Source organism: Centrocercus urophasianus, unplaced genomic scaffold (genome assembly GCF_019232065.1).
Source record: "Centrocercus urophasianus isolate 14NV4802_14NV808 unplaced genomic scaffold, USGS_Curo_1.0 seq_15, whole genome shotgun sequence".
NCBI lineage: Eukaryota > Metazoa > Chordata > Aves > Galliformes > Phasianidae > Centrocercus > Centrocercus urophasianus.
Genome location: NW_024884697.1, coordinates 27,900,193 through 27,926,071, shown reverse-complemented (window position 1 = coordinate 27,926,071; position 25,879 = coordinate 27,900,193). Strand labels below are relative to the sequence as shown.

General features: G+C 40.1%; 2 protein-coding genes across 9 annotated transcripts in view; one reads left to right on the top strand and one right to left on the bottom strand.

Moving 5' to 3' along the window:
* Window positions 1–8,932, top strand: part of PRICKLE1 (prickle planar cell polarity protein 1) — a 61,106-nt gene extending 52,174 nt beyond the window's left edge. For all 5 annotated transcript variants that reach the window (XM_042815946.1, XM_042815947.1, XM_042815951.1 and 2 more), the window contains exons 3-8: window positions 707–820; window positions 1,660–1,797; window positions 2,628–2,831; window positions 3,368–3,554; window positions 3,695–4,558; window positions 6,648–8,932. In XM_042815946.1, coding sequence (XP_042671880.1) covers window positions 707–820; window positions 1,660–1,797; window positions 2,628–2,831; window positions 3,368–3,554; window positions 3,695–4,558; window positions 6,648–7,507 — 2,367 coding nt within the window. In that variant the 3' untranslated portion in view covers window positions 7,508–8,932. The remainder of the gene's footprint in view (window positions 1–706; window positions 821–1,659; window positions 1,798–2,627; window positions 2,832–3,367; window positions 3,555–3,694; window positions 4,559–6,647) is intronic.
* Window positions 8,933–11,496: 2,564 nt separating this feature from the next.
* The window catches only part of PPHLN1 (periphilin 1), a 71,294-nt gene continuing 56,911 nt past the window's right edge, over window positions 11,497–25,879 (bottom strand). For all 4 annotated transcript variants that reach the window (XM_042815683.1, XM_042815684.1, XM_042815685.1 and 1 more), the window contains one exon: window positions 11,497–13,890. In XM_042815683.1, coding sequence (XP_042671617.1) covers window positions 13,681–13,890 — 210 coding nt within the window. In that variant the 3' untranslated portion in view covers window positions 11,497–13,680. The remainder of the gene's footprint in view (window positions 13,891–25,879) is intronic.

Sequence of the window (25,879 nt, the reverse complement as noted above, 5' to 3'; positions counted from 1 at the left end):
AGTTTTCCTGTCATCATTTTCTTCTGGAAAGAAAAAAAAAAAAAAAAAAAAAGAGTGAAGATTGATAGGCGTGTACAGCTAATATTGATTTCTTTATCAAAAACATGCAGCCCGTGCAAACCTCACCCTTAATTTGCATCCGATTGAAATGTGGCTGGACCCAGCCTCCTCCCGGGGGAAGGATGTTTCCACCTTCTTACCAAAGGCCACATGGAAGCAATGAAAGCTGATGCTTTGGGTGAACCTGATCAGCAGGAGACTACAAAACAGCTTTTGTCTCAGCAATGTGTAAAATGCGCAGAGCAAATTAAATTTGTTTATATAGAGGCTGTTTTCTGGAAAGCTTCGTGCCCTGTGTGGTAAATTGCAGAGGGAAACTTGGAATTTCAACAGGGTTGTTGACCAGCCCTGAAGGGGCTGGGAGTAATGAGAACATTACATGTGCATAATTTACGATACCCCCTAATTGTCACTGCAAATTGCATTCCAGAAAAGCAATTCAGCAGCTGGGTGCTAGTTTTATCAGAGGCGAGCCAGGTTTGCTGAGTTGGTTCATCAGGGTCTCGTATTTTCAGCACAGGCCCTGTCACGGGTCTAATGTAGCATAGCCTGCTTTCTTCGTAATGAGACCTGAGATAAAACAGTAGCTGAAGGGTGCTCAGGTGCTGTGCATCTCCTGGTTTGACTTCCCATTCCTCCTATGTAGGTACAGCTGTATTTTGCCTGCCTGCCAGAGGAGAAGGTCCCTTATGTTAACAGCCCCGGAGAGAAGCACAGGATTAAACAACTTCTCTATCAGCTGCCACCCCACGATAATGAGGTAAACGGAACCTGGGAACGCACAGTTAGGAGTGAGGCCTTGCTTGCCTCTTCCACATGGAGAATTACCTGTCTGTGTACTTATTACAAGCCTGAAACTTCTCTTGTGCTGGCATCTGACCTATAAACCAGCCTGCTGTGTACAGAGTCTGGTGTCTAACTGCGTTTCACTGGTGTGCAGATAAGAGCTGTCTGGGAGGACGCTGCCTTTTCTTGTCGGGAAGGTTGGTGTCACTGCAATAAACTTAACACAAGTTGGCTTTATAGTGTTTGCAGCCACCCACCAATTACCAGGAACCTACAAATTCTTGGGATTTCATTGTAGCACACAAAAAGGATGCTTTGTGACAGTAAAGGGTTTGCATCTCAGATATGCGGTGTAATTTGGAGCAGAAGTGGAAATAACAAACAAGCTGTTTGTAAGAAAAGGGGCGGGGGTGTCAATGCTTAAGATCCTGTGTGCTGCAGTGCTGAGTTGTAGGCACTTTACCATAAATCTAAAGGATGTTGTAGCTGATTCAGGCTAATTCCTTTGTTTTACGGCAGCAGCAGTTCTTGGTTTGGCTTTCTTAAAGTCTTATTTCTTGTCTGGACAACTGTTTAGTTAAGCATGTTGTTGTTGTTTTTTTTTCTTGTAACTCAAAATTTCTCTCTATGCTGTGCTTGTATTATGCCATAATAACTGAGTACTAAGATTGTAAAGAAGACAAGCTAGAGAGCTTTAATGGTGATGGCCAGTATTCCTGATATATTTTTTGCATGTTATACGCTTATTTTTTTGAGGTGCTCTTTTAAAAGCTCGGGATCTAAAGTAAAGTTCTCCTGCCTTTTCTCTGGAAGGTGAGATACTGCCAGTCTTTAAGCGAAGAAGAAAAGAAAGAACTGCAGATGTTCAGTTCTCAGCGCAAAAAAGAGGCACTGGGACGAGGCACTATTAAACTCCTCTCGAGAGCAGTGATGCATGCAGTCTGTGAACAGGTAATACTGCTGGAGCCACAAGCCCAGCACTGGGCTCAGTGATATATAACTACAGTATCCCAATAGTAAATGCAGTCTTATTTTGTCTATGCCTGAGCACACACAAAAAAAGGATGTTTTTGAAATGGCACATAAATAGAATGAAGGTAGTGCTTGCTTAAGCAAAAGCAAAACCTTTGATACTAGCAATGAACTGAGTCTTTGATGTACTTTCTACTGTCGCTGACTCGCACTGAAATAGTGACAAATGAAAAACAGGCATTTATATCAAAATATTGCTGGGTATAAAATAAATTTCTATTCACAGAAGTTTTGTTGATGCACAGAATTTGTCCAGCCCAAAACCTAGGGGTTTTTTTTTTCTCTCATCAGAATGTCAAAATATAATTATTTTCTCTAAAATTTTTCTCCCTTCCAGTACTTGAATGGAGCGTGTAAACAGAAGGGGGAACAGCTGTTTACATTGATTGATAGTGGTAGGACAAGGAGGAATACGTTTAAACTAACGCAGGGGAGGTTTAGGTTAGATATGAGGAGGAAGTTTTTCACACAGAGGGTGGTGACGCACTGGAACAGGTTGTGCAAGGAGGCTGTGGATGCCCCATCCCTGGAGGCATTCAAGGCCAGGCTGGATGTGGCTCTGGGCAGCCTGGTCTGGTGGTTGGTGACCTGCACATAGCAGGGGGGTTGAAAATAGATGATCACTGTGGTCCTTTTCAACACAGCCCAGTCTATGGTTCTGTGAAATAAAGCCTTTGTGTTGGGCATGGGTGTTTTAAGCTAACAGCCTGTGATTGGAAGCACGTTCACTTGTTGGTTTTTGTTCCCAGTGTGGTACAAAAATAAATGGCGGTGAAGTTGCAGTTTTTGCCTCGAGAGCTGGCCCTGGTGTGTGCTGGCATCCATCATGCTTTGTGTGCTTCACGTGTAATGAGCTCCTCGTTGACCTCATCTACTTCTACCAAGATGGAAAAATTCACTGTGGCAGACACCATGCTGAACTACTTAAGCCTCGATGCTCAGCCTGTGATGAGGTAAAATTCACACTTTGCATTCAATCCTCCCACCTGTTACTGTTCTGTTAACAAACTGCATCGTTTGCTTGGGCAGTTACTAAGAGCAGATGCGTTCCCTCAAGCAGTAAGGGCTGTGGTGCATAGTGGTGTTTGAAAGCTGAGGGGTGTTTCATTTTTCGTCCAAATGGCAATATGACAAGCAAAGGGATTGTATTTAGAAAGCACGTACCTGCTTGTATTTAGAATTGAGTCTTGTAGATTGAATTAGGTAAAGAATCTGTAGAGATATTTAAAAATGTCATCATAATAGCAGCTATTTGTTGAGTTCTGTGACCTCGTTTAATTTATGGCTTTAAAAAGTAGTCTTTCTTCTTTCTTTGCTGTTTAAAAGATCAAAATGCCACAGTACCTATAGGAAATTGCTGTTTCTATCACAGTACTCAAAAGCCAGTTAAAGAGAAATAAATTCAATGTGCTAACTGTGCAAGTAGCTCTGAGTCCTGAGGTGAGTTTTTTCCCCACTTTCATTAAAGTTCATTTTTATCTCTTGAAAGATAATTTTTGCTGATGAGTGTACAGAAGCTGAAGGCCGCCACTGGCACATGAAACACTTCTGTTGCCTCGAGTGTGAAACAATCCTGGGTGGGCAGAGATACATCATGAAGGATGGGCGCCCATTCTGCTGTAGCTGTTTCGAATCTCTTTATGCAGAATACTGTGAGACCTGTGGGGAGCACATTGGTATGTATGTCCTTTTTAGGTCTTAAACTTACAAACTTGGGGAAAGGCGATTTGAAAAAACAAAAAATACATTCCGGAACTGTAGGTTCTGTAAGTAATTTCTGAGAGAACCCAAAGTATTGCTGTTTCTCCCTTTCTAGGTGTTGACCATGCTCAGATGACCTATGATGGACAGCACTGGCACGCTACAGAGACTTGCTTTTCTTGTGCTCAGTGCAAGACCTCTTTGCTTGGCTGCCCTTTCCTTCCAAAGCAAGGGCAGATCTACTGTTCAAAAACCTGCAGCTTGGGTGAAGATGTTCATGCCTCCGATTCCTCTGATTCAGCATTCCAGTCTGCTCGATCGAGAGATTCCAGGAGGAGCATTCGCATGGGAAAAAGCAGCCGCTCGGCTGACCAGTGCCGCCAGTCTCTCCTCCTGTCCCCAGCCCTCAATTATAAATTTCCTGGTCTTTCAGGCAATGCTGACGATACGCTTTCTCGTAAGCTGGATGATTTAAGCCTTTCAAGGCAAGAGGCAAGCTTTGTTAACGAAGACTTCTGGAAAGGAAGGGTAGAGCAAGAAATGCCTGAAGACCCTGAAGAATGGGCTGAACATGAAGACTACATGACTCAACTTCTTCTGAAGTTTGGTGACAAAAGCCTTTTCCAGCAACCTGCTGAAGTAGAGATTAGATCAAGTGAACACTGGATTTCTGATAGCATGGTCAAGAGCAAGTTGGACTTGAAAAAAAATAACCCAAGCCTAGCAAGTAAGAAATATCAATCAGACATGTACTGGGCCCAGTCGCAAGATGGTTTGGGTGACTCTGCGTATGGCAGCCATCCAGGCCCTGCCAGCAGCAGGAAAATCCAGGAGCTGGAGTTGGAACATGGGGCATCAGGATACAAACATGACCAGACACCGTGGTATGGAGGTTCGCTTGAATGTTTGTCTGATCTGAAGCAGCAAGAACAAAGCGTTCGGGACTCGATGGATTCTTTGGCTTTGTCTAACATAACAGGTAATGGCAGGGGAAACCGAATGGTTTTGATGGAGAGGTCAAATCAAGCAAGGATGTTGTATGTTTTGAAACAAGCTTATACCTGTGATATTTAAAAAGCTTTCACAGCAAGAGATATACGTAAAGTAAGCAATAGCTTTTATCAAGCACATACTCTTCCATGAGATTTATTTGTGCTATTTAAATTCTATTTAAATCCTTTTCTGCTTAAATTTTCTCTTTGCTTATAATGACAACAATATAAACAGTGTTAAGGAGACAACATAAACAATGTTAAGCAGAGTAAAAGCGGTCTTGAACTCTGCATGTTATATACAAATGACTGCTTCAAGCAAATTTTGTACCTTAACTACAGGAAGTTGCATTCTTTGCTAGGATAATTTTAAAGGTAATCTGCAAAACACTGTAGATTTCCTGATTTGCTTGTAAAATTATGTAGAAAATCTGAAATAGTAGTAACCTTCTTAGCCTTAGGAAATGAGGTTTATGAGATTATCTTTCTCCGTTGACTAAAGAGCAACATAATCCACTTTTGTGAACCTCCTTGTCAAATGTGACTGAAATTAGCTAAAAGGATAGAAGTCAGATATTCAGGCATGTCCATGTTTTGTGTGTCGCCCTCCCATCTCTATATCCCAACAAAAATTACACAAAACAAGACAATTGAGAATTGGCTAAAAGAGACAAACTGCTTTCCTTCTGCAGCATGAAAGATTCTAGCTACTCCTATAGGTCAGAGCCAGCCGTGTGCTGTGTTACCCATGCAGTTAAGAAGGAAATGATGAAAGGAGCTAGGTGTAGGGGTTAAGGAAGGAGGAATCACAGGCACTGCATTTGGATGGGGGTTAAAGGGTGAATGAAACTCTTGTTCTGAGGAAGAAGGGTCATTTGACACAAACCTGGAATAAACCAGACCAGCTTACTGTTGATGACTTTTTGAGACTAAGAATCCTTCTCTGAGAGGGAGCCTAGCTTTTTCGGAACAACGGCTGGAATACTGAATTTAGTGACACCAGAAGCAGTTAAGCCTTACAAAATGGTAAGCATGGATTCTATGAGGGCTGCTCTGAGAGTAATGTCCCCTGTTTTATTATACTGGCCCGTGGTGGTGGTGGTGGTCAACGTCAGCAGAGGTTGAACCTTCTCACCAATATTCCATCCCATGTTGTTGTTGTGAGACAGATGGCAGCAGAGGGGCACTCTGACACAACGATGTTTGACATGGAGGTGCGTATGGAGCAAAGATCTGTCACTGAATTCCTCCATGCTGAAAAAAAAATGCATCTATTGCCATCCATCAACGCTTAACTCAGTGTTGGAGACCAACCAGTGGATGCGAGCACAGTGAGGTGGTGCATTTCAGTAGTGGCAACAGCGGATCACCTCTGCTAGGGCAGATTTTTATGTGCACAGCATGCAGGTTCTTCTTCACTGCTGGTTAAACTGCACAGCTAACAGTGGTGACTGTTGAAGAGCAGTGTTATTGTGCTCTTCATGTCTGTTGTAGTTTCCACAGAAATCAGTACAACGCATCGCTTTCAGAGGGATCTACATAGAATAACTTGAAGTAATTCTTTTCTCAGAGGCTTAGCTCTACGCGTGTTAGAGCTGTTTAAATATTTTAAACTCACTAAACTTCTTCCATTCTCAATATCCTAGTGAGAGCAAGTTCTTAAAGTAAGTAAAAACAATAGTTAGTTACTCTTATGTGAAGCTAGTCCTTTTCATAATAGTTTCAAAGAGCAGAATCCCAGAATGGCTGAGGGTAGCAGGGACTTCTGGCTCCACCTGCCCCAGCCCCTGCTCAGCAGGGACAGCCAGAGCAGGGTGCCCAGACCCACATCCAGGTGGCTTCAGATCTCCAAGGAGGGGAACCTCACAGCCTCTGGGCAGCCTGTGCCCGTGCTCCATCACTGCACGGAAGCACAGAAGTGTTTCCTAGTGGTCAGAGAGAGTTTAGCTTGTGTCCATTGCATAACACTAACAAAGTCTGCTTTCATGAAGTATTTTAACGTTTCATTGTGATACCTATTTCTTTGATATACCTCTAATAATACTCTTTTTCCTTCTTTTTCCACTCCCACCACAGGGGCGTCAATGGATGGAGAAGGCAAGCCACGGCCATCTCTCTATTCTTTGCAAACTTTCCAAGAATTGGAGGTAGAGGACTGCGAGAAGATGAGCAACATGGGAACTCTGAACTCTTCAATGCTCCATCGGAGCACAGAGTCTTTGAAGAGTCTGAGCTCAGAGCTGTGCCAGGAAAAAGCATTACCGGAGGAAAAGCCAGCGCATGTGCCTGTACTGAGAAGATCTAAATCCCAGTCTAGACCACAGCAAGTCAAGTTTTCAGATGATGTTATTGATAATGGAAGTTACGAGAACGTTGAAATTCGACAACCTCCAATGAGTGAACGGACTCGTAGGCGCGTTTATCATTTTGAAGAACGTGGAAATCGACCTTCTCATCATCGCAGAAGAAGTAGGAAATCTCGTTCAGACAATGCACTTAATTTGGCCACAGAAAGAAGATACTCTCCAAAAGAGAGGTTTCGTTATTACTCGCCTCAGGATCACGACAAATTTATTCAAAATAAAAGCTCACGTGAGTTTCGGGCCTATATTCAAAATGCAGAGCTGTACGGCCAGTATGCCCATACTAGTTCTGATTATGCACTGAGGAATCAGGCGGTTGATAAATTTTTTGGATTATATGGTGAGGAAGATGACTCCTGGTGCTCAACTTCATCCTCGTCGTCAGATTCTGAAGAGGAAGGGTATTTCCTAGGACAGCCAATTCCGCAGCCACGGTCACTGAGATACCCGTACTACACAGATGACCTTTCTGGTCCAACTAATGCGTTATCTAGTTCTCAGTTTGGACAAAGGACAACCAAATCAAAGAAGAAGAAGAGGGGACACAAAGGGAAAAATTGCATCATTTCTTAACTTGTTTTAACAGTTGGGAAGACCAGTCAACTCTAGCTACAGTTTGAACCACATCTTTTTATATTAATAATTGTACTTAGGCAAGTTGCTAAGGTTCTTAATGCTTTGCCAGTTTAACTGATAACCCATTCAGTTTACGTTGTGAAAGTAAAGTAACATTGGGAAATGTCACAATGCCAAACGATGATCTGTTCAGATTTCGCTAAGTTTACATACTGTGTTTCAGCTGTCAAAATATTGTTGCTGCGTTCTTGATACAGACTTCTGTAGACTTTACTTTACGCTCTCTATTCACCCACATTCAGTTACCTGAGAGAGAGGATTCGGTGAAGATCAATAAATAAAACTGTCAGTCCTGTACTGTAGCTGTACATACCCGTACGTAGTGATACTCAACTTCTCTCCATCAAACAGAGGGCTACAGACAGCGCCCTCTCCTCATCGATAGAACTCATTCTTCCTCTTTGATGTTTCCCTACAAAAACTGGAATTATTATTATTTTTTTTTTAACTGACTTAGGAAGAAGCTGCTTTTCCATAGATTCCCCCATTAAGGTGTGAAAAATCGGACTGTGGGAGCTGAAATGCTTGAGGCCTTGATGCATCCTAAAGCAGCAGTAAATGGTTTACATGTTTAACTTCTATGTTTTTCCTTCCAGTTTTTGTTGTTTTTTAAAATAACTCCATCCTGTGTTGGTTTGTTTTTTTTTTTTGTGCCTGTTAAAAGGAAGATATTAATTCAGCTGTTGGAATTGGACTTGACTGCCAGTGAGCAGTGATGGCTTTTATGTCATTTCCTCCGCAACAAAGCACTGAAAGAGAAAGGTACAAATGGTGGGATCCTTTGCTCAGGCACATAACCCCATTTAAGTCAATGAATCTACTTACATAACAAACAGTTTCATAAGGGCTTAAAGGATTAGGCTCCAAAATTCTGTCTTTTCAAATGTATTATCCAGGTTTTAAAACGTATTAGTTGCAATTCTAAATCAAAAAAAATTGCTATTTATGACGTAGTATTTCATAGGCTTAAATGTATTCATAATTTAACAGTGCAAATACGAATGTACATATTGTACAGTTAAGATTTTTAAAAGCTGAATATTTTTATATCCCTGAATTTGAAGAAGTTTGTTACGATATCGAACTAGATTTGTTAGGGGTTTAACAGCAGCATTATGGATGAAATAGTGCTTGTATTTTAGTCAGGGAGTTTAAAAATATTGAAAAATGTTTAGTGCAAAACAGCTTAATTTTGTCTACTAGGTATTGAAAGCTCTGTATGCATGGTGGGGCTCTGTAAATACTCTCCAAACTATGGCCCTCTTAATCTTGCAAGTGTTATTTATGGGTCAAGCAAAATGTAAACTATATAAATGTAAAAACCACACAAGCCTGGAATATATCAGTACAACAAATACCCAACTCCTGTGGATGTGGATTTTTTTTTATTGTTTCCCTCTTTTCTCAGAAATCATCTCCATGTTTGCTTACATCAAGGGAGAGAGACGCAGGGTTGTCCTAGAAGGCAAGTTGGTAAAGTAGTTGCCTTGAATTCACCTTCAAGGTAAAGCATTGAGAGAAGCTCATTTTAAGGAAAGAGCAGGACTTTGTTACTTAACACTGATGTCTGCCCACTGAAATAGTAAACGCTAAAACAGCAGGCTGTCTGACCACCTGAACACAGGTAATTAATGAAGAGATGAAGAAACGGGTGCTTCTTACATACACAGAACTGGCAGATTGAACTGAAGTCATTTTTAAGGATATAAAAAGTTTTGGAATAAGAGCAGCTAGAAATAAGGGATGGAATGGATACATGAGTATTGCTCACACCCAACAAATTGAAGTTACTGTTACAGCTGAGTTAAAATAGCTGTTACTTGCTTGTCTTCTTCAGGGTAAAATAAGCAGAAGATCCTTTATTCCCAGAGGTGTTATTCACCATTCGAGTCCTTTTCTAGTACAAACAAGTCTTGTGTACGTGAAAGATGATCAAAGAAATATCATGCTACATCACAGGGGCCCATGGGCAGCTTGCGGGATGCCTCCAGCTGGCAGGCTGCCCTGGTGGCTTAGGCAGCATTTACTTTTCTGGCAGCTAAATGGCGGTTGTGCTTAAGGACATTACAACAGCCAGCCTGCTAAAGACTTCCAGGACTTGAGGAGTGATACTGACTTGTTAGCATTTTCCCCCAGATACTCAAACACGGATTGGGATTTTCCATTCTTAACTGCATTTGCAATTACAGGTCATCAAAATCCTCTGCTACTGCAGTAGGGCTTCATGCAGATACGTCCCAGCAGCACTTGTTCTAAACTGTCTTACACCATCTTCAGAGATGCAGCACATACATACTCTCCCAAAGCACAAAGCCTTACCAAGTATCAGATGATAAATGCTTTCCAATCACTGTCTGTGATCACTTCTTTCTTTTTCTTTCAAACAACACAACTATTCAATGCAGATATCTAGTGTCATTTCTAAGCTGTCTTCAGAGAGTTCGCTTCCATAGCACCTCCCTCTAAACCTCCAGATAAATGAGTTGAAAGATGACTCTCTTCCCCATACTGTTATTAAAACAAAACAACAAGCCAAAGGAAAAAAAGCAGCCATTCTTTCCAGCCCAAGGCAGGAGCTGTGATCTCTCTTCCCTTGAGACAACACTCGCTGAAGGTACAGCTGCACAGCACAGTGCCCAGGGCAGCAGTGCTCTGGCTGAGCAGCTTCCTCAGGGCTAGCTTAGGTACCTCAACTTTGAGACACGTCGCTCTCCCTTACCTAGAATCATAGAATAGAATCATAGAATTGCTCAGGTTGGAAAAGACCTTAAAGATCATCGAGTCCAACCTCAACCTAACCATACTACCTAACAACCCTCTGCTCCCTCCTCCGTTTTTAAACACATCCAGGGATGGTGACTCAACCACTTCCCTGGGGAGCCTATTCCAGAGCTTAACAACCCTTGCTGTAAAGAAGTGCTTCCTGATATCCAACCTAAACTTACCCTGGTGCAACTTGAGGCCATTTCCCTTTGTCCTGTCACCTGTCACCACTCACCTGTGCTAGGCTGCAGGGCCACAAACAATTAAGACTATTAGAAACACTTAGAAAATTGTTTTCTGAGGATCACTGAGGACATTCCCATCATGCGAAGAGTAACAGGTGCCTGTAACCACATGTAACAAAACAGGCAGCTTTTTGTACTACTACCCAATTCAAACATTATACACTAAGTTTAAAGATGGCTGTAAGATTGTTCTGTTTTTCTGCAGCTTGATATAAAAGATTGCTCCTTCGTTATTTTTGAACAGTTTCTTTTGGGAAATGTTTCTAATCCATTCTTCCACCTTAATATGAAGGAAATGATATGGACATGATAGGAAGTGCCCACTCCCTGCACTTGAGACAGGTACAGAATGTACAGCTTCAGTTTTGCATTACTGGAAGGCATGCCTTCATTGTGTGTGGAGCTTATACCTTCGTGATACCAAGAAACGTTTAGGCCACACATCTTCACCTTCCCAAAGACGAAATCCTGCACAGAAACAGAGTCACAAGGAAGCAGTTCCTCTGATACGCTGTACTGGCTCCTCTTCTACCTGCAGTGGCTGTATTGCTGACTTCCACCCTAACCGCTCCACTTGTTGCTCAAGGCTGCCAGCTCACCCCCACTGAGAAGACAGATTCATTCATATTCTCTGCAGCCTTAGCAGCTAATTCTGCCCTTGTTTCCTTCCTTTTCCCCTTTCATTCTATTAAGGGCATCTGCACATTAATGAGTCCTAGAAGTATGTTGTGTTTCCAAGAGCTCCTGAAGGGACAAAGAACAATTCCTGGTGCACAGCGTGGGTTCCTTCCATCAGTGCTTTTCCTGCCCCTTTCTAGCAGTCCCCTCGAGGCTCTACAAGAGACCAAGGACAACTTCTTACACTGATACAAAATAAAATTCCTTGTTCCTACAGGAAGCAAGAATAAGAAAATGTAGTTCTTGCTCAAGCTTCAGTGGCGTAACATTTTACTGACATCAGCATCAAGGATACATCACAAAAGGTTGCTCATGAACATTCAGCACCATGCCAAGTATTAAACAGGGAAAAAACAGCCACCAATCACTTTCATAGAAACAGCATTTATTAAAAAAATAAAAATAAAAGTGTCTCCTTAGCTCATCAGTAAAAATAAATCAATTAAAAAAAAAAAAGGAATGCTAAGAACATCCTAGGAAGATGTTGACCTACTGACTAACTGCAAAAACACAAGTGTTGTAAGCTCTATAGAGAAGCTCTTGCAAAATCAGGTACTTTTAGAAGCCTGACTAAATTTCACTATGAGAACAAAAGAAAGAGACTCCTAACACAACATACAGTAACAATGGACAAAAAATATATTAAGCATGAATTCACTGTTTTCTTCTTTAGTGTTTCTAACCCAAAGCAGAAGATCAGATCTACCACCTGAAAAACTATCTGGTCCACAGTGAGCCCTGTTTGCGACGTTTCTGTCTCAGAGAACATTGCCTGTGGTTGCAGGACAAGCCAGGCTGTTGCAAAAAGGGCTGGGTCAGGTCTAGCTGCTGTATCATCACAGGTCACCTTTCTTTCCCATCTCCCACCCCAAACCAGCACCCAGTAGGATCAGTGAGCTTTTCCCTAACATTAAAACTAATCAGGCATCTCAGGAATTTGATGGAATATATATTTAATGCACCACATCAAGGTTTGTCTGTGTAAATGCTGTGGTCGAGTACCTTGTATGTGCAAAATCACTGCCATTGTATTTACTTTTCTGCAAACCATTTGGCAGTAATGTGAGAAGCTACTTAATAAGGGGCTGAATCCATTGACATTTTCATTTAATACCGTGCGTATGGGAAACGGTGAGCTTGAGTTGTTGGCCATTTGACAGAATTTCATGTTTCTAAATACACGCATAGAAAACAATCGTTTACTTTTTCTTGTCTATGACTCAAATTCTCCCTCTTCGTAAAACGTTCAAGAAAAAACAGCATCACCTTCCATGTACACATACCAACAGTCAGGATACCTACCAGTGCCAACGATTCCTAAGTTACGTTTCATCTCTGCAACGCAATGGCGCAGCACTGGCAGTTCCTTGCCTCTACTCAACCATTCTTCCCAGCTACAAGTCACTCTCTATCAGGTCAAAAATGGCTCCAGATACTACACTACTACAGAATCATTTAGGTTTGAGATAACGCATCTGGGATCTACTTAGGGTTTAACTTCACATTATACCTGATCTGAAGCAATTTGGAGTTACTAAATAGAGAGATGGCCCAGACCTCATCTTGGCACTCCAAATTCCTGTGCCTTCTTGATTTCTGAAGATTTACAAGGCTTCCTAACTGTTGCACAAAAAATGGTGAGGTTTAAGGGATAAGAAGGGGAATGGGTAAAAACAGAGTCCTCTCCTCACTGTCTGCCTGTGCTTACATTCTGTAAGGTATCGCTCAAAAATAAGTACGTATAAAAATCATTACAAAAGAAGACAGTTGCAAACAGTTAACAAAAATTGGATTTAGTTCTACATAATACTGCTCACTAGTAATGATATACAGTGTGGAAAACCAACATATATAAAGCATTCGCAGAAGTAGAGTAGGTTCTTCTAACATTAAGTAGGCAGAGTTCCTCTGGCAAAGACTAGACATAAACCCTGGTGTAATTCTACAGAATCCATCTGAAATTCAAAATTAAACTATAATAAATAAATTAAATCATAGCTGTGAGCAATTTTACAAATCGTTCTTGCCTACAGTATATATGAACACAGGACATATTTCTGCATAAGCTAAGGAAGGAAGAACATTCTTGTTTTAATAAAAAACATGGTGTTTCTGGTTATGCTTACAAACATCAAAATGCAAGTGCACAAACATCAGACTGAATGTGTTTTGCCAGGTAACTGCATAACTTGTCACTTTACAGAATTTTTGAAGAAAAAACCATCTTTTTCAAAGGAATAACAAGTACAGGTAGAAAGAATAGAACTGTGGAGACCACAATGAGCAAGGTACAGCCATCTGAGCTATGAAGTAGCACAGGCCTTGGCTTCCAATCTTCAACACAAACTCCCCTTTCCTCACAAGAAACAGATGTATGCATTGCAGTGCACGTACTGTATGCAGAGTTCTAACTGTATTTTTGTCTTAGTAGGAGCCATCTTTGAAGGATTCTGACATATCTTGGTTGGCAGCATCGTACTGAGCAATGAAATGTTTGAGTTCCTCAATGCATCGCTCACCTATTTCATGCAAATTCTGCCTCAGAGCAAACTGAATGGACTTCTCTAACGACGGATCCTTATCGATCAGCATCTTCACCACCATGCCAAAGGTTTCGCAGTCTTGTCTGTATACCTGGAAGCAACATGTTTTAGAAAACAGTTAAATATAAGACTGTCTACATTAGCACACCAATAGTCCTCTAAGTTAGGAGCTACTGCAGAGCCAAAACCAGAGAGCACTGAATTTAACCAGTCTCAGCTGTAAGAAATATTTGCCTTCTCCTCTCTTCTGACCGACTTTAATACAAACATACCCAGTATACAGGACTACTTGAACAAAAGAAATAACTCTTCTTGGAAGAAATGCCAAAGAAGAGAACAAGTTCCTTTTGCAACACTATTTAGTAAGTAACAGCAGAATAAAGTGCAAATGCTAAACCAGAGTTTTGTAAAATGACCTGTAAAATGAATATAACTGTTGTGCAAACTGAACCAGCAATCTCAATCTTTACACAACACTAACTTAGTTTTAAATTTTTCATAGTGCTTTAAATGCAAATAATATTCAAATGTTTTCACCAAACTATGTTCATTTATTGGATGTCCATCTCTCATAGAAGTCCTTGACAAGTGTAACTTGCAAGTAGTTTGACTGCATGTGTGATTCAACCAATAAGGATAAAAGAAATCTTGGAAGTAGTCCTTCACCTTTTTCAAATTCCACATGAGGTTATTAATCTAAACACCACCAAAAGAGGAACACATCAAAGTCTTCCAACTACTACAAGCAGTTCGGTTTCACACAATCCTACTTTATTTGACAAATTTCCTTTCAGAAAGCACAACAAATTTTTGAAGAAAGGTAAATCAGTTGCATATCTCCATACTTTACAAGAGGAACAAAAATGTTGATATTTCTCAGTATTTCAACATTGCGCTAGAACTGGACTTCTGTAATGTTATGTGAGCTTTTCCTAGCACATTTATCTGTATTTTGCCTGCTGTAGAGAGCCTGATTTGCAGGGGGTTGGACTCAATGATCTCTAGAGGTCCCTTCCAGCACCTAAATTCTGTGACTCCGTGATATATTGTGCACAGATGATGCTACTGTATATAAAGGATTCTCCGTATTACAAAACAAAAAGGGGGAGAAGGGGGGAGGAGGAAAAGAGAAAAAGAGGAAGAAGAGAGAACAAAAACCTGAACCAAACAGAATCCTCCCACCAGCGCTACCTACTTTTTTCTATTTATCATTGTCAGAAACATAATGATTTAACACAATATTCTTATTGAAGACTTGTCAAACGTTTGACAGTATATTCTACGATGCTGTAAATTTAAAACCAGATCCATTTTTCAAACAGTGGTTAGGAAATGAAATAAAATCTTTTGAGAGGAACTCATTTTCAAGAGAGATTACGAAGTCAAAAACAACAGTGCAGTCCAAAACAGATTGGTGCAAAACATCTCAAATGTGGAAACAGCACACACGTGGCATATTTTCAAAGACTGGGTTTGTTTCCTGCTTTATACGTTCAGTTATCTGGTAGCAAAAATATCAGTAAGAAACAGAGATTCTCCCAGAGCTCATTTCCCACACCAAGTGAAGTAGGGTACTTGCTAAGAGAAATTTGAAACAGAGCAAATGATAGCTCCTTTTTTTCCTGATTCTTTCCAAGGAAAAAGCTCAGGAAGAATTGCTGTGTCTGATTAGCCACATGACAGACAGATGGTATTGCATTTTGGAAAATGAAGCCTTTCAAGTGCTTGCAGCAGGCTTCCTATCACCTTCACAGAATGATTTTTGAAAGTTCTTTTTAACCCCAGAGCCATTATGTTAGAGAGGAAACGGTTCAAAAGGTTGGTGAGGTTTTTTTTTCTTACTGCACGTCTATTTATCCTATTCACACCTCCTTCAGACCAAGGATGTGTGAATGATCTTCCACAGGTAAACCCCCCGATAACCAACAGCCTTCACAGCCTGCAGAGCAACACTGACACCTGTGAGATCTCAGCAGGAATGGAGAACACAGGCAACACCGACCCATCTCTTATGCTGTAAAGTACCCTGGAACAGGGCCAATGTAAGTGCTCTCCACTCTAAGCTGGCCTTCAAATGAGTGATATTTCTCTCCCGCATCCCAAAGAAACAGCCCAGATGAAACGTTTTGAACCTCAGCATGTAAAGATTGGCTCAGGCTGTGCACATTTTTCTTCCAAGGACTCCCAAAAGAAGCCTGGAAGGAGAATCAAGTGGGCCACCATCACTGTTGGACTCAGAGAAGACACTTTGCCGACACAATGAAGTGGAAACAAACGCCTTCGTACAAGAGATGAATGTTTTCAGCAACATTTCTCTTTTGCAACAAAAGACTTAAAAAATGGAATACCTGACATAGAGGAAGAGGGCAGAAGGTGGGGCAGGAAGGCATTTCTAGCAACAGAAAACAAAGGAAACAGTTCAGCTCCTGTAACAACAATTGAGTAATTTTCCCTCAACAAGCTTTCTAGCCTCATTGCTAATTCTGATGCTCCCAATGCAATCTGCCTCCTCCTCAACTGTGCTAATAAGCCTATTTATAGAGCTGCAACAAAAATTGCATCACTGAAATGATCCCTTTTCAAATTACTTCCCTCCAATTAACGTGATTCAGTGATTCAATTCTAAAACCAGATGCATCAACACAAGTGAAGAACTGAGAACCACAGTTGAGAAGGGAAAATAACTTCATAAACCAGACTGTATCTGAAACCAGTGCATGAAAACTGTCAGAGAGAAGTCACCGTGCTCTGCCGAAGGGAACTGAGGCTATCATTCACAAGAACATCAATTACAGGAGAACATGAACTACAGCTTAATGCTCTGATGGACTGTTTTTAAGAACTGCAAAAGTATTCAAAGTTGCTGCAAATGAAGATGGTGGCCGTGCATATTCATATCCGTCTTCTCTGCAGAAGAGTAGGAAGCTAGTACTGGGAAATAAGCAGAGAAATGTTGCTTGAGAAAAGGAAACTGCAGAAAATACTCCAAAAAAAGCCCTGTTAGAGAAGAATACTAGAAGAACTTACAACACAACAAGGTTGCAAAATATCCCCATCTTTAAAATTCCAGCTGATACTGATTCTGAGTTCAAACTGTGGAACATTTGTCTGTAAGCAGCTGGAGCTGAAACCTGAAAATGATTCCATGTGTGGGGAAAGAAGAAATAGTGCTTTTATACTGAAAAGCAAAAATGCAACGATACCAACAACGTGACCATTCTGATGTATGTGACAAGTAACCCTGAAAACAGCTAACGCCATAGGATGATCATTTACTGAGGCCATAGTGTACTTTCACACCCTGAGCTAAGCTATAGCACCAGCATAATGAACAGAACGTGCATCACTGCAGCAAGCAGATGGAGGAAGAGTAGAAACAGGTGTGCTATTCCTAAATATCTTTTTTTTTTTTAAATGTGTGTCATAATATATACCTGTACTCTAAGTACAATTTACCAATGAAGGAAAAGCTGCATTCAAATTATCTCTGGAAAAGCTTTCCAAGGTCAGCAAAACATCTATGAGCTCAGAGGACCACAAAGATGCTTACTTTATATTGCTCGCATGATATTTTAACTTCTTTTCACTCCTGAATGATAATAGCCTAGAAGCTCTGGCTGAGATCAGCCCTTCACTGTGCTAGTCTGTATAATCTGAAAGTGTGCTGCACCCACAGCATGTCAGTGAACATTTCCTATAGTCGAGAAATCTAAACCCAAAGTTGCACCACTAGGACTGTTTAAATACAGCTAAGGGCCCGAGCAGACTTTGCCTTTGATCTAGTTAGAACAATAAGGATGTCAGCCCCCAGGTACCTTTTCTGCCCACCAACTGAAGGCGACTGAGCCCTACAGCTTTCCAGAGTTAACTTCAAAGCACCATCAACAGTGACTTAAATAACAATTTTTGATGCTGATGTGAAAGAGACAAAGGATACTGCAGATTCTCTTCCACCTCAGGGACACTGACCTCTGAGGGTAGAGAGGCAAAAGCAACCACCTGGAGACTACTCATTTATTATATTCTGATGTCCCTTCTACAATGATCATCTAATGTCAGTTTTGACTTAAATCAGATGATGCTTGTGGAATGGCTCAGCTGACGTATGAGCACCAGCTCATACCATCCTCTAAACATCATCACCAAAACTTGGTTGTAACTTCAAATTCTGGGTGTGGGTGAAATTATACCTAGGTAGGGAATGCCTTGATGTCATGCGTACTACTCACTGACAGTCTGCATCACTTCCTTTCCATGCCTTGTACAGTACGGTGTACTTCTCCAAAACTATCTAGAGCTGCCCATTCGTTTCGCACAACAGAGCTGCTGGACAACATAAATGAACAGTAATGAGAACAGAAATCAGACAATAAAATTTCCCCCGTTGCAGGAGACTACAGTCTGCAGGAGACTCAGATACTTTGACTCCCTAGTCTCGGAGTCTTGCATACCTGGCCAAAAAGCTCTATTTCAACAATACAAGTAGACACAGTAATCAAAGGGGCTGTGGAAAACCAGGAAGGTTAAAGTGGAGATAATCACAAACCTTATTGAAGCCTACGGCAGTTTTCCCAGCTTAGCTCTACATCCTGACCCTCCGTTCAGCACAGGCAAAGGTGAGTTAGGGCTGTGGCACAGAAACCACGTTAAACAGCCTGCAACCCTTAGATACTAACTCACCCTTGAGAAGATCCAGCATGTTCAGCAATCACAGCCCAGTGCTTGTGATTCATGCAAGTAATCACTTTATGTATTATCTTTCAGAAGACAGAAACTGCTCCGTTACTAAGGGCACAATTCCCACAAATATCAAATGTTCCATGCAAGGAGAGAAGCAACACACTCCCTGATAGCTATTTGATTTCTGACAAAGGCAGTGCTTGAACTTGCAGAGCACAGGGTTGAAAGCCATACCACATCCCCTCCAGATATCCCATTAATGAAAGAGCAAACTGCCCCAAATCTCTCTCACTTCAATGAAGCCCCAGGGCTCCTCCGCAGCAGACGGAGGTAACAGCTTCCATTCCCCCAGCTGAACCACGATAGCTAGGTTGGTATAGCCCTCTGGTGGTATCAGTCAGCTTTTTATTTCCCTTCCTCAGCAGCCCTAGAACAAACCCGACAAAGCACTCTTCTGTTAACACAACCACACCTCTGCCAGGTTTTCCCAGCATGAGCAGACTGACTGTGAGCTACACGAAAAGATTTTGTAATGTAGACCTAGCTCTGAGCTGATTGCAAATGCAATAAAATCTTACATTGTAATTGTGCATGTAAGTACTAGCAAATTGGGAAGTTAGTGAACAATCAGCGACTTCAATATTGCTGGTAACAAAGAATTTTCCTTGCCACAGACTTCTTTTGAAAGGAATTATTACCTCTCCCCGAATGACTCTTTTTTAATTTACACGCTACATTAGATTTTTCTCAACCATGCAAATTAGACTACATCCACTCTCCTCAAGAACAATAAGCTAATGCTCTGCTGAAAGAATACAGAGACATTTCCATTACTGGAGTGGCAGTGTAATTGTACTGCTATGTTTATGAGCACAATATATAAACTTATTGCTCCACAGTGCAAAGAAAGCTCAGAACTGTCATTAAACCACTGCAAACAATTCTCGTGATCAAGACATTTAAAATTGGTTCTCATGCAAGATTAACTATTTTTTAAGGTTACAAAAAGCTAAATTAGCGTACAACAAATTTAATATTTAGCTACAATGTAGGGATACAATTTTTAATTATAACATATCAACAAGTCTATTCTACTCCTTTCTTTAATATGCACTAACGATTTTGCCTTCAATCCATGCAATAAGTTTTGCACCCATTAATCAATGCGCTGTTTAAAGGCTGATTAGATATTCATTGAAATGCAAATTGAGGGAACCAAGTCATTTAATGTACTATATAATAATGAACAATTTCATGTTAATTTGCTACTTATTGGAGATATGGAAAACATTGAAGTTATTCGCACTTGAATGCAATTCTGCCTCCCTTCCCATTGAAAGTTTCTAATGCTTTCTTTAATAGATTTAATCAGCTTTCAGAAATGTTAAAACATTTTTTGGCATTTAAATACCTGACTGAAAAATCTGCTGGAACTCCCTCACGTGGGATAAATGCCAATACAGCCATCATTTTAGAAGCCTAAATTCTGATTCTGACTCTGCTTTCACCAAAACCACACAACCAAGGTTTCCCGCTCCACTTAAAAGTAGAACTCTATCACAAAGAGATGAAAAATGTCCTATAAAATTGTGTGTTGTGTGTGTGTGTCTACAGCAGTAATCTGCCTGCTGAGCTTAGACGCATTTTTAGCCTGAAAGCCCTGAATAGTTGGCTTGGGACCTAAGATCCAGCTCTTGTTTTCTCCATTCACTGAGAAGAAAACATGCAGACCAGATGATTGACTTCAGTGAAACTCCCAGTTTAAGCTCATCATCTGGACACTCCTTTGCCTCAAAGCTGCCCAGCTGACACCTCCTGCAATGACAGTGAAGCCACAGGGTTTGCACAGGGTGGAGCTCACTGTAAGAGAGGTGTATGACTGGCTCCAGCAGGCAGCAGCTGAAGTAGCATCTTCATCATGATCCCATCTGCAGCACTTGCCCCTTCTTCCTGCAACTTCATGCAGGATTCTGCCTCTGAGCAACAGTGCTCCTAATTATGATCCCTGCAGAGGACAGCCGTAACTCCTCAACTTTCTTCTTTTTGCTTTCACTATCCAAACTTAAAATAAAAAAAAAAAATAAAAAAAAAATAAAAAAAAAATCACTGTGTTGTGCATGCACTCAGTGCTTATGAAGTGATTTAAAGATGGAATATACGATTTTTGTATGACATGTAAGTAGAGCCAAAGCACGAAAAGCAATTAAAAAGGCAAGTCCTCACCAACTGTAGCAAGTATTTGCAGCTAGAGGTACACAACAAGGACAAATCTGTAGATCAGGGCTATATGGGTCTGAACAACCCTTGCAAAAGCTAACTGTGTTGAGATCATTTAGATACCTATTCATATGAACTATAGAATTGTCTCAACTCTCTTGTAAGTAGAAGTGAACAGAGAAGGCAGATCATCACATATGTTTTAACCAGTGCACTGTAAGCTTAAATTTAAACTGCCATGACTTGCATTTCTTAGCCATAAAATTAGTATCTGGGAAAATTCAGCAACAGAAGTTTAGTTATAAAAGCTCACTTTTTTTTAAATACTTCTCCATTGCTCAAAATTTATTTAGGTACAAATCAGTTCAATAAGGAGCAAAAAGTTTATTTAAAATGCTTTGCTAAGAAATCCATGTATGTACTTCAATAATTTTAAATGCTACAGTGGAGGATTTTAAGTGAATGTTTAAATGAACAAGAATTTATATATAACAAGAAGTGTTCACAGCAATACACTTCATTTAGTGCTATATTTTGGCAATAGCAAGTGCATTATTACTTCTTCCAGAAATGTGTTGGTCAGCCAGGCAAAAGCAGCTCCCACGTGGGAGGGCAAGGACTATTATGTTACATGGTTTTACTGGAGATAATTCTTTACTAAACCAATCAGACCACATAATAACAGCATTCTAACACCAACTACAGGCCCTTGGAGACCAGTTTGTGTGTGGCCTAGATTTCATTGGCTTCTTTACAACAGATGTGTTGGACGAGGGTAGTGTTACTTCATATACTAATTTGTGTGTTCTGTAGGTAAAACAGCACTATTAAAGTTCTACCTCTCACATATTCATCTCAGAAAGCATGTGCCTTCTGCAAGCAGATTATAAATCCAAAATCAAATAGACCATAGCAACTACAATTCATCACTGTCTATACTATTCCAGAAGTACTGATTATCTCTTAAAGACCTACCAACGATACCTTTCCAGCTCACATGTATGAATACCCAGATACATGTTTAAGAACAATCAGCCACAAAAATCTCTGCAAGTCAAAAAAGTCTCCCAGAGTATCAATTTAGGTAGCTATTAATTTTCTCTTGTTCTATAATGATCTAAAAACCTAGAAATTGCACTTTTTATGGGACCATAAACTAAACAAAATCCAAAAGCTCTTCTCTCTGATGGATGTTAAAAAGGAAAAAAAAAGAAAAAAAATTAAATCACATGACTTAAAATGCCAGAGTTCAGGATTAAGCAGGAAATAATCAACTTTATGCCAAAGGAAGGACCTCACCCTGCAACTTTTTATTTATAAAACACAGAATTGATGGAAGCTATTTCCTAAATGTGTTTCACAGTAAACTTATTGCTCTATCCAAAATAGGAAGGGTGAAGTTTATCTGCAGAAGACTGTTTGTCTACGTTAATTCTCTCATTCCAATTTCTTTAATAGCTTTCAGTTATGCCCACTGACCATAAAAGAAAGCAATATTTGTTTAAGCTTCATCAAGACGGGCTGCATATTAACGGCAATAATGAGAAACCACTCATCATAAAAGCACACCACCATTTTTATAGAGAAAGAACGGAAGTTTGAAATCCACATACATGTACTGTGCTGCAGTCAAAATCAGCAGCAGCGCATGAGATTTCAGCCAAAGTGACCTGAGGTTTTCCTCAAGAATACTCTTTATGTTTTCGATTCCAACAAATATCCTCAGCTGTAAATATTCTCAGAATCCACATTCAGCATTAAATAGGCTTATTTTTGTCAATGGGAAAGAGAGAATTTTATTCTGGAGCGTGGATCACCTGTATTTACATCACTAACACACTGTAAGAGAATAGTAAAAAAGGAAAAAGAAAATATACCTTCCTTTTCCACTTAGGAGCAACTAGTAGATGAGCTGCACAACAACAACTACTAGATTAACTGCATGGTTAACTGGCAACTGATGTTGCTGAGAACTCAAAGCTAATGGAACAGTGACTTTAAACCAGCCTCCAAATGAGAAGGCATTCTCATCAAAGCTTAAGAGTAGCCTCCAAATAAACACACAATTTATAACTTTTAAAATTTATATATTTATAAATATATAAAAAACAACAACAACAACAACAAAAAAAACACTATAGAAGCCAGTGCTGCTCAATCACCCACTGCATAAAGAGATTACTACATGAAGTCAATAAAGAACTGTATGTAATGGACAACTTCTTCAGAAAGGAAAAGCAACAGCTGCAAGAAGAAAAACAATTACTTAGATTACCAACATTTTATTACTTAGTTTATGTTAAACCTTAAGGTTTCTGAGAGTTTAGAATTACTTCACACATTATACTGGTCTCACAAATCAGTTTTAGTAGTGCTTCAGTAATGGACCTAGATTTTTTCCATGTCCAAGTCATGGTCTTGTCTCATCCTTTATCCACGTACTAACTTTGAATATAAAGTTAAGAAAAAAAAAAAAATCAATGAAGGCCACATTTTTGAAGACTTCCATAATTATCCCCTAGAACATGGATGGGTATCTTTTCCCATACACAGCTGTGGCAGCTGAAAAGGCCATTCCCCTTTGCCACCTGTCACCATCTGCATGTCAGAAATCATCACCTCTCTTATTTGTGAGCCAGCCCTATACAGAATCACCCTTAAAATTTGATTTTAGGCAAAATCAGGCTGATTAGGTCATGTGTAGCGCATCAGTTGGGCTGCAGGGAGGAATCACTTCTCTGGGGTCAGAGGGTAACGAGCAGCTGTTGATTACACCTAGAGAGGACATTCGGCCTTATACTAGTGAGGCTAAACATGTAGGTCTGAGTTTAGCTGGGACCTCTCACAAAACTGCTATCCAGACAAACACAGCACATAGGATCTGTGCTTAAATGACTGCACGTCTTAGAGTGAATCTTCAGTCAAACACCAAATACCTTAAGAAACAGAACAAGAAAACTAACATAACCCATAATAGTGGGGGTGGAGGAAAGAGATCAGAGAGGATATATGATGAAACCTCATTTCTTTTTGCAAACACATTCATTTCTTCCGTATTTTTTTTAGTGTTTTACACTCATCCCTCCTTCTGAACCTGCTCCTGCAATTCTAGCTGCTTCAATTTTGAAGCTGAAATCTGATCCAAAAATGGGTAAAAACTGAAAACATGTCTCTCCCTAAAGCAAAAGCCACAAGGAACAGAGCTTGTCTTTTATGGTTAGTAAATCATATGTCTTAGGGCAGCGATTACCAATTGTGGTCCAAGAGAATGCAATACGAGTTCTGCATTTACTCAGAGGATACATTGCTGACTGTATCCCAGAGCACTTGAATTAGTTACTGGATACGTTCAGAGCACAGCTCATAAGAGATATTGAAGAATCACAGCAATTACGTGGTTCAAATACCTTGGGAATCGCTTATTTTTATTTTGTAAACTACTTTTCCACGTGAGAAACAAGCATATTGTATAAAAAATATTTTGGAAGATCTTCTGAAACGAAGAACATTGGCTTCCAATGTCCTCATTTCATGCCTTCGTTAATGAGATAGCTGAGCAGCACTGCAGCATTTCAGCACAAGAACTGCTACCTATCAAACTCATTAAAGGAATGTCTGCAGCGTTCAGTGCAGTGACACCAAACATTTTCCAGAAGTCGTCTAACGGGGTGAGCTGACGGAGGACAGATCTGGAACGGACTTGGCGAGGTATGCGAACACACTCATAACTTTTTGAAGTGTTCGCTTGTCTTCAGATTCTGGCACCCACTGAAAAGTTTTGAGTCTGGTTTCAGTCAGTTGTTACGAAAAACATTATGATCTATAGAAGAAAACTGGGATCAAATACTTCCCTTTGGGGGAGGAGGTGGGAGAGTATTGAGAGCTTTAGCTCTGTATTTACCGCATAGCTTCAAGCAGCTTCCTGTGATCCCTGACATCTGTAAATTATGAAAACAGCACAATGCAACAAAGCCCTTACACAAGGACTTAGAGTTCTAGACTCTGTGCTCTTGGATTTATCTCATGAAATACCTTATTTATTCTTATCATAAAACAAGCTTGTGAGTAATATGGTAAAGCATCATATAATTTAATGATTAAAACAATAAAAAAAATTAAGTCTAAAATAAATCATTTGCTGCCTAGAAGCCCAGTTGACTTCATGTGGGCAAAAGACAATTGCTGAGTAGCTTTAGCAGCGTTATGAACTGTGCTTGCTTGAGAGATGCAGCAAGCTCTGCCTCTGGGCAGCACCCCAACGTGCAGAACTTGGGCACGTCACACAGACAGCTGAAGGGATGGGACTGAGCCTTCAACTAAACAGCTGGTAATATTTCACATTACCACCAGCACTTTGATGATTTGAAGATATCCTCAAATAATTAGGAAATCTGCTAATAACTGCAAATAGACTTACTTTGCCATATTAATCTGGGGAAATATTTAAAATCTCTTAGAAAAGAAAAAACAAAAAAAGTATTGTAATAGTACAATAACAGTACCACAACACTGTTCATATCTATATTCTGTTTTATATTTTTCTTCCTTGCAAAGCTGATTTCTGCATACTTTCAGGAAAGTAATGAGAATGCTTGGCAGTTGTAATGATACAATGTTTTAGTGATCAATTTCTGCCAGTTAAATAATTCATCAGTCTGCTGAAAAACTGCTTAAAATTTTTAACAGACTGACTTTGCACTTATTCTTCCTCTGACAGATTTAAATCCCCTTCTGTATTTCACGTTTTATAATCACTATATTTTTCTACAGATTTCTGGTCATTAAAAGCGGTGTTTTGGGTTCAGGAATTTTACATTATTCACTACAAGAATAAAGAGGTAATACAAAAGATCTAGTCAACGACACTGGAAACCACTATACATGAAAGCATTCAATGACTAAAACTTACTGCTGCAATATAAATAAACATTTTATGCTGCATCTTGAAGCAGAATAATAGGAGTTGCAGATAAAGTCTACTGATGCTAAATTGATACAGTGTGTTTTGGATAAGAACAGCATGGAAAGAGAGCAGTGAAGTCTCTTTTGATAAGCAGAGCTAAATAGTTTACTGCCTGAGATAAAAATAGGCTTCTAAAGGTCAAACTCTTGAATGCAATAGCCAAAAGAAACAGTACCACACCATTTACCTTTTAACCTTACTTCATAAAAGATTACCACGT